General features: G+C 39.8%; 2 protein-coding genes across 15 annotated transcripts in view; one reads left to right on the top strand and one right to left on the bottom strand.

Moving 5' to 3' along the window:
• Nucleotides 1-6663, top strand: part of UBE2R2 (ubiquitin conjugating enzyme E2 R2) — a 107837-nt gene extending 101174 nt beyond the window's left edge. Inside the window, 1 exon segment of the mRNA XM_012542639.3 lies at nt 2673-6663. Within this exon segment, the coding sequence (XP_012398093.2) occupies nt 2673-2892 (220 nt within the window). The 3' untranslated portion in view covers nt 2893-6663.
• A 4017-nt stretch (nt 6664-10680) lies between these two features.
• Nucleotides 10681-13103, bottom strand: part of UBAP2 (ubiquitin associated protein 2) — a 123975-nt gene continuing 121552 nt past the window's right edge. For 11 of the 14 annotated variants that reach the window (XM_031937933.1, XM_031937950.1, XM_031937968.1 and 8 more), the window contains 4 exons: nt 12946-13053; nt 12529-12596; nt 11956-12147; nt 10681-11761 (listed from right to left, as the gene is read on the bottom strand). In XM_031937933.1, the coding sequence (XP_031793793.1) occupies nt 11666-11761; nt 11956-12147; nt 12529-12596; nt 12946-13053 (464 nt within the window). In that variant the 3' untranslated portion in view covers nt 10681-11665. The remainder of the gene's footprint in view (nt 11762-11955; nt 12148-12528; nt 12597-12945; nt 13054-13103) is intronic. The other 3 variants (XM_031937965.1, XM_031937986.1, XM_031937961.1) reach the window with 3 other exon arrangements.

The raw sequence follows: 13103 nt of genomic DNA, 5'->3' as shown, positions 1-13103 counted from the left end.
AGCTCTCCCACAAATAAGTCAATGTGAACCTTGTTCAAGTCACTTAATGATGCCCTTACCTGTAAAAGTATGATCTGTTCCTTCCAATTCTAAAATTATGTGATTCAACTTTTTCAGAGTTTTGGGGAATATTCGTTATATTTATATTCTAGAATTTGAAGAGTAAATCTGTTCAATCTATTTAATATTTTAATTAAACAATTTAACAGTTTAATAAACTTCACTCACATTTTCTCTAAGTCTTTGTTTTTGCAGACCTTAAAAACTTTGACCTACATAGAAGAGTAGACCTACTTTAGTTTTTCTCCTTTGTAATTAACCCCATGTCAGTTGTCTTGTATTGAGGGGTATGAATTAGAAGCATCAGTTTTCTAAATAGTTTTGCACCATCATTCTGCAAGAGTAGACTAACAACCTGATTAATTTTTAGTGTACTTCTTGATAATGATGTTCAGTATTAAATTGATGTGTGTGTGTGTGTGTGTGTGTGTGTGACATCAGCATATTGTACTATCCTGTTGTTTGGAGGAGTTAACAACTCACAACTCATTGTCATGACCAGCAACAGACATTGACTAATCACTTACTTTTTCAGGGAAAGGTGTTAGGAATAATTTTTTTGCCCTTTTTGAGTTCTCACAATTTGGTTGATGAAGATATAGAAAGTCTACATATAGGGAAAAAACCCACAATGAATGAAAGGGATAAAGAACTGCATAATATGATTTATTTTGAAGGTGAGGTGGGATTCCTGCTAAAAACTACTAATTCTACAGGAATTCAGAGAAGAGAATTATTCCTGAGAGGAAAGGCAGTCAAGACATGCCATACCTCAAGAACAGCTTGAGTTGGGCTAAGATGGAAAAAAAGGCAAGACTTAGGTAATCAGGAAGAATATTTCTGATGGGGTAGGGGAAGGATACTCCATGAACAAAGATGTATGTGAGGGGGGGACACACTGTGTTCAATAAATAATGAATAGGTTACATTGGAAGGAAAAGCAATTGCATTTAATAGAGAACCAGCTAGGTAGGTAATGTGCCAGATTTTGAAGGATCTTGAATGCTTGGTAAAGATGTTTGCACCTTATTCTGTAGATGAGGAATGAGGAACCCTTGAAAGACTTGGATTTCTTTCTGTGGGCATATGATAGCTTGGAATCCATCATCATGTAAAATATATCATTTTCTCCTTAAAATATGTAATTTTTACTTAGCTATTTTGAAATTCAAGCTGTTTTTCTGTTACCTCACAACAAAACATGTCTCAGTAGTTTGTCACTATCACCTTACTTATTATCTTACTCTCAGAAAAATTTAATCTTTTTAAACACCTATTACTTTTATTCTGTCCTCATTTTTTACATTATTTAATAAAAAGTTAAATCAGTCCTGATTGTTTCTTGGGGATTTCTTTACACATAGGAGTATCTATTTGCCCATAATCTGTTTCATGTCTCCAAGCGTGTGTCATAAGTTTCCCCTGTCCCACAGTGTCTCAAACTGCAATAGTTCCTTTCATTTTCATCTCTGAAAATGGTTTGTTTCAGGGACTACTAAGGGAATAATAAATAAATCTTCCTTAGGAGTTTGATGAAGTAAAAGGAGCTCTTGACAATTGGGGAATGACTAAATAAAATGTGATTGTCTTGGAATATTATTGTTCTAGGAGAAATGATGAGCAGGATGCTCTCTGGAAAACACACACTCTTAAGAAAAGTAAAATACACTGCATACAAAGTAATAGCAATACTCTGGAGTGACCAGCTATAAATCACTGCTATTCTCAGCAGTACAGTGATCCATGACTTCTGAAAAGCTATTCTGAAAAGCTATATAAAAAATCCTATTCATACCCAGTTTAGAAAAAAAATGACTGAATACAGATTGAAGCATTCTCTGCTTCTCCTTCCCCCCTCCCCACCCCCAATTAGAGTGGGAGAACCGTTTTTTTTTTTTTTTCACAAGGTGACTTTTTTGGAAATATTTTGCATAACTTCACATGTGGTTTTTTAATGGGAGATGGGATAAGGGAAAGAATCTGGAACTCAAAAGTTTTGAAAACAAATGTTCTTGAATATTCCTTTATAAAGGAATGTCTTAAAAAAATCTAGTCTAAAGAGCTCTGGAAATTTTTCTTTATTTCTCATTGTTCCCCTAGTGCTAAATTAAATAACTGACTTTATTTTCACTTTCTTTAGTAATTGGGCTGTTTGCATACTTACATCACTTTAACAGATTTTTCAGCATCTTCATTCCTTTATTTATTTAAAAAACAACAGGCAGGGTCCCAGAAAGACAATTGTGGGTTCATTGCTTAATATTTGCTCATTTTTAAAATAACAAAGTCATTTAAAACACCAAACACTATAAAATAAAAATCTAGTCTTCTCTCAAGTTCAACAGAAATTTTTTATGTGCCTGTTGTGTCAGTTGCTGGGATTATGATGCTGTACATATTGGAGGAAATAAATAGGTATGGTAGTGGCAAAGTAGCCTTGTGTGCTTAATCTTTGTGTTGGAATTTTTGAATTGGTGCCTTTTGAAGTATAATGTGACAACAGTTTGACGGTCCATTTTTTGGGGGGGAGGAATGGAAGTGGACCAAGTACATGTAGGCTTAAGGCAGCAAAAGACCCAATATGTACTACTTTTCTCTCTTCTTCCTTTCAGGAAGCAAGTTTTGGCTACTAAAGCTGAAGCAGAAAAGGATGGAGTGAAGGTCCCCACTACACTGGCTGAATATTGCATCAAAACTAAAGTGCCTTCCAATGACAACAGTTCGGATTTACTTTATGACGACTTGTACGACGATGACATTGATGATGAAGATGAGGAGGAAGAAGATGCCGACTGTTATGATGATGATGATTCTGGGAATGAGGAGTCGTGACCTGCTCCCTCTGTGCCCCCTGTACTGCCCAGCCATCTCAGGCCAAAGGGAGCAGCGGTAACTCAGCAGTCCAGTGGCAAAAACCATACACAGGGGGTGGGGAAAACAAATGTGTCTACTGCTGTCTCCTGTTGTGTGGATCTCAGTTTGCTCCTTTTTATGGACCTCTCACTGGAGAGGAAGTAACCCTCCACAGAATGTCTGAATTCTTGCATTCTTTATCCTTCCATCACTGTATTACGATTCCTTTTTTAAAACAAAACCCAAAACTCCCTTCTCACTTCATCTCTACAAAGTGTTCACAGAGAAACACGTTTGGTCTGTGTTTAGATTCTTGAAGAATTAAATACAGTCTCTCATCAAGACGTTTAATGTATTTAAAGCTGGGAACCCATCAGAAGTTGGGTCTTTGGGAGTTCACAAGTGCTGCATATATACTGGGTAGCAAAAGAAAAACCGGAAAACAAAACAAAAAACAACCCCACAAAACCTTTAAAAAAAAAAAAAAAAAAAAAAAAAAAAAAAGAAGCAAATTTGCCAAGGTTCTAGCTGCTCCATTTATGACATTAGTGTGTGCACATTGCATTTAACCTTGTGGTGGTGAATTTTGTTTTCTCCTTTTTTTTAAGGTGTGAGGCAGATGGTATAAGCAACTGTGTGCTGAGCTTGAGGAAATGTGTTACTGAAAGGCACAGTACTACTTTTCCGCCTCTCTGAAACAATCTTATAATCTTATTATTGAGACCTCAGCTATACTGGGGTAAAGAGAAAAATCAGATTTTTAAAAAAATTGATTGGGATCTAATGCCTGAATAAATATTCATACTTTACATAGAACTGAGCACTTGGTTGCTATTTATTTTTTAAGGCAGGGGTTTTTTTTGTGGGATTTTTTGGTGGTGAGAAGGAAGGGTCAAAAAAAAAAAATCACTATGCCATTTGTGAAGATGCTGCTGGGGGGAAAAGGAACTCCTGGGGACAAGCCCCACCAGGAGGGGAAATAGCAACAGCTTTCAGTGGATTTAGAACAAGTCCTTCCCCACAGGGAACAATCTGATGCTACCTGGTGGGTATGTGTTTGGGTCTTTTAAAGTAGCCGGTTATTATTCAGCCAGTATTAGTCCCAGGAGCATGTCCAGTGTTCTGGTTTTGGTATTTTCATTAAGCTACTACACCCTATAGTGATACGTGTGGATGTGAGTGAGTAGTGACCTGTTACTGCTTTCTTCATTGAATGTAACCTGAACTGATACATTTTGTTCTTGTTAAATCTCCTTTGTTATAGTAAAAGTCCTGCACTGATGGTGGCCTGGCTAGATAGTTCCAGAGGCAGAGGTGAATAGCGTGCTCTGAGGGAGAGGGTGACCCTGGGAGGGAAGACCTTACTTAACTAACTGCAGGCAGTAGTCGATAAGCCCTGTGGAGTCTGTGTCTGACTTGAAGCATCATTTATAATCGAGTTCCCTTCTCTCTTCTTTAGGGAAACTTGTGGGGGCATTCCCTTGATAAACTTTGTTCTGGAAAGCGCTGCTGTTGATATATTCCAGGCCTAACTTGTATCTGTCTTAATTAAATCAACAGATGGGGTCCTGGCTGACCTTTGACAATTAGGGATTTCAGAATTGGGGAGTTTATGTCAGGGTAAAGGTGCATATTTTCCTTCTGTGGCAGGGGAAGTTAGAGCAGTGAAGAAAGACCCCCTAGATTCGTTCAAGGTTTCACACACCAAGTGAAGGGAATAAAGGGAGCACTGACCAGAGTCCTATCTTGAATGCATGCGCTTCACTAGTTCTTTTACTTGGCACTACCCTTTTGTAATGTTCTTCAGTAAGAAAATCCTAGCTGCATCCCAGGGATCCTGTAGTGGCTAGGGATTAAGAGGTTATAATGCACTCTTACTTCACTTCCCTTCCTTTCTGATCTCAGGGTTTTCATTAGCTCTTGAATTTCTTGCTTTTTTGCCTTGCCCTGGGCTATCCTGAAACCAGTGAGGTGCTGGTTCTATCTCCTGGGGGAGTGGGTTGGGAACAAGTTCTTTTTAAATAGAAATTGAGGAGAATTTGCTGGGCCCTGTGCCAGCACTTGCTGCTAGTCACCCCTCATTAAACATCCTTCTAATGCCTGGGCTTTTTAACTCCCTTGTTAATGACTTGAAGATTTTAAGGGGCCCTTAAGTTATCCTAACCTGTCCCAGTGACATCCTCCAGTGCCCAGCAGCTGAGAGTCAAGTGTTGCTCATTTTTGTTCTTTCTCACAGATCCCCCTAGGGATTGTGCATCCCTTGCTGCTGGGAAATCTCCTACAAGCCAGTCTTGGCTCCTTTTTATTTCAGAGTTGCTGCTGAGCCCTGGCTGAGGCTGTATCCATCTTCATAATTTCTATCAGCCTCTATCGCATGTTGACTCAGGGAGCCAAAGATGGACGGATGGTAGAGAACATTAGGTGGAGCTTCTGGCTTAGCCTTTTGGTGTGTTAAAACTTACTGAGTGTGTAGCTATTATCTAATAAGATTGTGTTCAAGAAACACATCTGGGGTGTAATAGCTTTTAAAAAAATTGTAGGCATTCGTGACAGTCCGACTCTGTGAAGCCAGGTGTGTACATCCCAGGGACTTCTGAGAACATGTCTCATGTAAACAGCGTTGGTGGCAGCCTATGCTATCTGTGGGGAAATGGCCAAGGGTGGTTCATGTTTCCTATTTCCCTTTTGTGGAGGTTAAGGGGAGGTGATTCAAGGGCCAGAGGTTCAGGCCAGATCATTGTGATGAGTAACTATGCCAATGACTTGGTTTGAAATAAGGATGCTGCATCTTTCAGGATCTGCTTCCCTTTGTACTATGAGAGACCTTATTATAGATGATCTCCAGTGACTTGTATATTCAGGCTTGGTGGTAGAAGATGCATTATCATGATTCTTTTGTTGGTCCCCCTGTTTATTTTAAACACTGCTTTATTTTAAAAACATTTCCATTCTCTCCTTCCCCTCAACACCTTTCCCTCCCCTCCCCCCCATCACTTCCTCTCTGTTACACCCAAGTGTGATTTATTTGTTTACTTGCTGGTTTCTGTTGTTTTGGAGACACACAAGCAAAGTAAGACTTATATAAAAATATCTTAGAAATTGAGGGGAAAAAGTTTACCTTAACTATAACATTCTTGCTTTTCTTATCCCATCCTTTTCCCATCCTGATGAACAAGGTTTACATTATTAAAACAAGATTCAGATGCAACTTTCAACTGTTCTGAAACCAGCAGGATGCATTAGACTTAGTAATTTTCAAAGCTAAAATTCTAGATGTTTTCCTTTTTTCTTCAGTATTATAATTTACCAGAAAGGATTAACTGATGCATTTTGTGTTGTCCTCCCCATTAGTAGTTTATTTTTGTCTTTTCTGCACATCTGTCTACTAATAAAATGTGAAATAAAATATAATACCTGTATTGTTACTTCCCCATGGAATGATCCGCTTTTTTCCCTGGGTTAAATTTTTTTGAAGTTTTCAGTATCTCCATTGTTTCCCTCGAGTCTGTGCACTCACCTGGGTAAATGCTGTAAAGTTCCTTCCTGGAATGTTGGTATGTTACACTCACTTCCTAGAGAAACCAACCCTCTCACCTTGCAGCTAAGGGTGAGCCTAAGCAACAGACATGTCTGCCTGGAAAATCATATACTTCACATTTCCAAGCTATTTAGTTGGTATTTCAAAGAAACAGTTCTGCTTTCTTTTCTACTACACTTCCCCTCTTTATAGATATTAAAGCTTATGGGCATGCCCTGGAAATAGCTGGAGTCAAGAAATATTTATTATGAAACTAAGAACATCGGTGTTGCTTGGTGGTGGGGTGGTAGCTGAAGGATGTAACATTGTGTTTGCTATTTCGGTGTTTAATTTGTTCACCGGCTTCAACAGTGAGTATACCTGTCAATAAATTGTGGGTTTGGATGAGGAAGAGACACAAATTACATGAGAAGAGTTATGTTTTAAATGTTGTGTGATAGTTTGCTTATCCTTTTCTTTTACCCAAGTGTGGATAGTGTCTTTTGAACATTGTCCAACGGATTTCATCACTTCAATTTTTTTTTTTTTTTTTTTTTTTTTTTTGCTGCTGCTGCTTGCCCACTCCCCCACTCCCAGTATGTAAGAACCTTCTGAAACTATCTAAGATGGAGAGGTAGAATTGGTCAGTGACCTTGGGCATTTGGATTATGTAGGTGATTGTCCATCAACCAAGAAGTTTCCATAGTAGTTTGGACAGGGCATCTTAGTCAATCTTAGTGAAACTCTAAACCCAAAAGTTTTTGTAGCTGATTTTTTAGGAGGAAATTAGGCTGAGACAATGATAGTTTCACCCCACATGGGCAGTACAATCTCATTCTCTCTAGAAAGACATACTCAAAGCAGCTGTACTCAGATGATGATGGTTTGAAGACAACTCAGAATAAAAAGAATCATTATATATATTTAAAAGAATAATCACCTACGTTCTAGGAACATAATTATATGCCTGGAAGCAACTGACTACTTGGATTTTGTCTTTTCATCTTTTTTTTTTTTTTTTTTAAAGTATTTAATTGGCATACTAGGAAAGACAAAAGTCCTGAAATCAGAAAGAAGATACTTAAATACTTTTGTCTTTCTTAGTATGCCAATTATCTGGTGCCTTTCTACACCAGGCCTCAGCCAATTTTTAAGATACTGCTTCCTATGAAGCAGCATGAAGGTCTATTTTTGATGCAATTTAAAACTAAGAGCTTCTAAATGTTTTGTCTGTCTTAAGTCATAAACCAGTGGGGAAAAGAAGAGCCCCCAGACTTTTACTAGTCCTTCAAATCTTTCCTTCCAATACATCAGTAGTATTCAGATTCAAAAATGAACTAGTGTTTAGGACTAATTTGATTATTAACTCATTTTGTTTAAACATCTGTCTGGTTTATTATTGTAATTTTCCCTCCAGTATAACTTTTAATTAAAGTGTTAATGCTTTCATAGGAGACCATTTAAACTTAGCACATATACAACCTCATAGCCACCCATCATTTTTTTTTTTAAATCATTTATTTCACATCACCTTGTGCTTAATTTGCATAGAGAAAATAGATCAATGAATTGGGCTTGCAACTGAAAAAATCTAGAAAAAGAATAAAAACTTTACCCTCATATCAAACTTGAAATTCTAAAAATAAAAGGAGAGATAAATAAAATTGAAACTAAAAAACTCTTGAATAAATAAAAGAGTTGGATTTATGGAAAAAACCAACAAAATAGATAAATCTTTAATTTGATTAGAAAAAGGTAAGAGGAAAATCAATTGTTAAGTCTCAAAAATGAAAAAGGAAAACTATCCCCCAATGAAGAGGAAACTAGCAATTAGGATTTACTTTGCCCAACTTTATGCCAATAAATTTTAAAACCCAAGTGAAATGGAGGAATACCTAGAAATATAGATTGTTTTAACAGAATAATTAAATTAAATAGTCCCATTTTAGAAGGATTTACATGTGAATTCTACCAAACATTTAAAGAACAATTAACTCCAATACAATATAAACTATTTGAAAAAATAGGGAATGAAGGACTCCTACCAAATTCCTTTTATGACACAGACATAGTACTGATGATACCTAAACCAGGTGGAACAAAAACAGAGAAAAAATAACATTTTGGTCAAAAAAATGTTAAAGGTGAGTAATCTATAGCCCAGAACAAATGGCACACAGTTGATTAACTGTAATACATTAAAGATGACTTCAGCTACTGAAAGCAGTCACTGATGGATGTCATCTTATATAAAATCTTGACTCTTCGTTTGTTCATAGGGAACCCATCTAGCATTCTGCCAGCATTTGTTTGACCTGTACCTCTTCACCTTACTAGACCTAATTTCTGTGATAACTTCAGAAACAATGGAAAAATTAAGTTCTCTACCACCCTAGTGTGTCACATTGCCTGACTTTTGCATTTTATTACTGTGAGTTAAATGTTACATAATTAAGGCTCATTTTTAAAGTAAGAACAGCCTACATATGAAGAAACCAAATTTTTTTTTTCAGGCTAAATATTAGGGACTTTCTTGAAACATTTGTCCACAATTTTGTCAGTCCAAATTATTTTTTAAAGATGCTTTTTATGTTTCAAAATTCCTTTTTATATCAAAATAATCATCATTCCCCTTGTAATTAACTGCAATGACAAAGGATCCAGGACACCAAAAAAAAGGTTAAGAACCTCTTATCTACTCTCTATTACAAATGCAGTTTAGGGATAATGATTTGCCCTAAAAGTTATGAGGTTCTAACTTTGATTTATCCCTGCTGTCAAATCAGTCTTTAAGAATATGAGATGAAAATACAATTCAGAATTGACAGACTGGATATTGAGATTTGGCAGTCATATGTTTGATTTCAACAGTGGTCTGTACAGAAGCATCACCTTTATCTTTGTTCTTATAAAATTGTTTTGAAATCAGTTGAAGAGCTAGATCTGCAGATAAACGCAATAGAAATCCCTACTGCATGACAAGATCCTAAATAATCTTAATGGGTTGAACCTCATAAAACTCACATACTTTTGGGTTTTAAAATTCAAGCTTCACAGATGATATAGAATGGGGGCGAGGGGAGCGCACTTAAGCAGTCATTCCAAGTTGGCATCATTTGACACAAAACCACTAATGGAATCTTGGACTGTGCTGAACCATAGCTTAATATAGAATATCTGGGTACCAACAGCTTAAAACAATTTTCATTTATAATAATCAGAAGGGCAACAGGATGGTAATGGTACATGTGATAGGATCAATTTTGAAACAAGCAGGCATGAAGCTTAGAAAAAAGACTTGATGATGGCTTTCATTTCCAAGTGTTTGAAGGACTACGAATCACTGTGAGGAAGAATTGGATTTTATTCTGTTTCTCCATAGAGAAGCAGATAAGCCATGAGTTGCAAATGAGCCAATTTAGATTCCCCAGTTGTGGAGGTCTTCCAAGTAGAGGTCGGATTGCAAGTATGTGGAGATATTTGTTTGGACTAGATGGCTGCCAAGTTCTTTCCAGTCCTCAATTTTTCTTGAGACTGTTAAGTTGTATTCCTGTCTTTTTTTCTTGCCCTGAATGTTTCACTAACACTTGTAAGCACACCTAAACTTTCTCCAAATAGTCCAACTCTGGATATCCATCCTGTGAACTACTTTTCCATGCCTTCAGCAGATACCCTTATTGATTCATGACATGCCATCGCAGCCAAATTTTCATAATTCACTGCTTATTAGCTCTGCAGCATTGACTTCACTCTAGAGTGGACTTACTTATGGCACTGTCTGCTAGATGAAATCCTTTCTTCAAAGGAAGGTCTGGTACCATCTTCTTCATAAAGCAGTTCTTAGAACTTTTTGCCATCTTGTGTCCTTTTCAAATAATTCCGTTTGGAAGGGCTTAAAAGCCATTTGTCTCTCACCTTGAGATGCTTTTCATATTTGGATAGATGAGGTTTGCTCAAGGCAAGGCAACCTAGGTTGAGAATAGGAGTCGAGTAACTCAACAGGTTTGATTCCTAGAGACTGTTTTTGGGGTAAACTGGTGGCCTCAGCTGAAGTTCATCCAGCCCTGGTATAATGAAGGAATGCCTCCTATTCTGAGATGGAATTGATGCCTTAAACTGATGTGGGAGTGGGAACACGAGACTTTGAGAAGGAGCTTCTCTTAAATTCAGAGAATTCAGTAGCCAAAAGCCATTTGTGTTCAAATCTGTGCCAACTGACCCCAGTCAAATGACAATCACGAGAAGACACGTGTATTTTCAGAACTTTATTATGTGGAGTTTGGGCTAAAAAGAAATGAAACTTCTGAAACAGTCACCCAATTGGTGCAGGACAGTAGGAACAAAGCCTGTGTTCCATTTGTGTTGGAGGGGACTTTTCTTTTGAAAGAGAGGATGGGGGGAGTACTTGGCCCTACTTTGTGGGCACCGGCCAGGTATAGGAGTGGGGACAGAGACAGTTTCAGAAATTACACAGGCCCTGAGGCCTGGATGGTTGGAGGTGGGGGGGTGGGAGAGGGAAGAGTTCTTGGAGAGTGGGGGGGTCCCCTACACAGACACACGGCCCATGTCGGATTTCACCTTAGGGAGGGGATAGGACACTTCTGCTGTCATCCGGCCAGAGTGAACACCAACAGGCTGGGGGGAGAGATGGGATGCGACGAATGACAGAACGGTGGTTAAAAAACAACAAAAAAACAAAAACAGCAAAACCAACATAAGGAGTGAAAATTCAATGGCATGTAAAGGAGGAGAGAGGAGAAAACAACATAACACAACACCTTGATTCTTCATGTGTACCAGGCCCTTTCAAACCTGAAATACCTTGGCGGAGGGCCCCTTCCCTTCCCCCCTTCATCCCACTCCCTTCCCATGCCTATCAGAGCAAATGGGACAGAGTGGAAGCCCAGAGAGTTGGGGGGGGGAGAGGTCAAAAGAGAGGTAAGGGGGAAGGGGAGGATCCTCTTTCCCAAGGGAGAGCACAGAGCTGCGGCTGCAGCCACCACAAGGATGTCAGTTTCTATGACATTTACAAATACATACATAAATATATTACATACAACAGTGAATCAGGGGCAGGCAGAAAGATGCTTCCCCCAGACGGACTCTCGGCTGAGACAGTTACTGTTTCTCCATAAGGATTCTTCTAATAAAATGATGTCGGTCTCCAAGAATGGGTCTCTGTGTGTTGGTTTTCCTCTCAGGTCCAGTGTCTTCCCCCTCCCCCCAGCAGGGGGCTCAGTTTGTCCAGTATGGAGAACTGCCATAGGTGGGTTTGGTGGCCTGAGACTTTGGCTGCAGGGTGCTGGGTTGGCTACGCTGGCCAGAGCCACCCTGCAAAGTTAGAGCCCCAGACTGTCAGTGCCTAAACAGATCATCTGCCCCAGAGGCAGGAGGTTGAGAGTCCTCAAGTCCTTTTGATCTCCAGCCCAACCCACGCTCCCCCACCTTGGATCAAATCGGTAACTGGACATTTCTGTGAATCCTGGGAGGGGAGAGGGGGAGTCCTGGAGCTCAGATGGACTCACCTGCCCGTCCTGCTGGAGGTGGTGATGTAGCATCTGGGAATGGGGCTGCTGGTGGGCAGGCAGGATATGCAGGAACGGGGCCGGAGCATAACCAGGGGCGGCACCGGGGGTCAGTGGGCCTGTGGAGCCCAGGGCTGAGGGCAGGCTGAATGGTGGTGGGGTGCCCGCGTGGAATCCCTGTTTGTCAAATGTCTGCAATGTGGATAGGTAGGGGGGAGGGTGATACATCTAATAAGTGGGAGAGCTGGAATGCTAAGTGTTTCCCACTAGGCCACAAGTCCACTGCCTCTTCAGTTTAGTCTTTCCTCACCTAAATGGAATGGGGTTTTAAAGATCACCTAGCCCAATCCCTCATTTTACCTCTGAGGAAACAGAATCAAGAAGGGTGAAGTAATTTATAAGTGGGGGAGCCAAGATTTCCCTGCATGGCACAGAGTGTCCAAGTGTATCCCGTGGACGTACTATGCTTCTTGAGCACAAAAAGGAAAGTGGAGGGAACTGGGGCTACGTTGAGGGGGGGGCTTAAGCATAAAGTCCAGTTTCCTCCCTCCCCCCCTCCTTCCTGCAACTCACCTGAGTCTTGTTGTACACAGAACCAGCTATGTCAGGCACACCTGTATTACTTGAGGTCACTGACACCCCTGTGAAATAAAAAGCAGCTGTTCCCCCAAGGAGACCCATCGGAGGGCTCCCTAGGGTCCCGCTCCACTGCCAGAGTAAGGGGTTACAAAGTGCTGGGTTAGAGCTCAGCCATAGCTACAGATGCTCACTGCCTAATACCAACAATGAACTGAGTGTAGTCAATAAAAACAAACCCCACCCCACCAAATTAAAAAACCAAGCCCATTCTTCATCTTCCTCAAAAAAAAAAATTTGGGTGGATTCAGCAGCTGCTGAGAAATTGCCAGTGGAATATGGGGAGCCCTACATGGCTCTTCAGGGTAAGGTAGAGAGAAAAGGGGTATGGTCAGGTCAAAGTCAAGGCGCTACCTTTTCCAGGTCCAGAACCAGCAGATTTGTTTTGTGCTGGTGATGAACCACTGTAGGCTCCTTTGCTGTAATCTCCAGCAGCTGTCCCTTGGGTCAAATCATCATAACCTGCCAGGCAATTAGGAAAGGTGAGCACAGCAGGCTGTAGAGGAACCCCA

This window comes from Sarcophilus harrisii, chromosome 1, assembly GCF_902635505.1.
Source record: "Sarcophilus harrisii chromosome 1, mSarHar1.11, whole genome shotgun sequence".
Lineage (NCBI taxonomy): Eukaryota > Metazoa > Chordata > Mammalia > Dasyuromorphia > Dasyuridae > Sarcophilus > Sarcophilus harrisii.
This window is presented reverse-complemented; position numbering and strand designations above follow the sequence as displayed.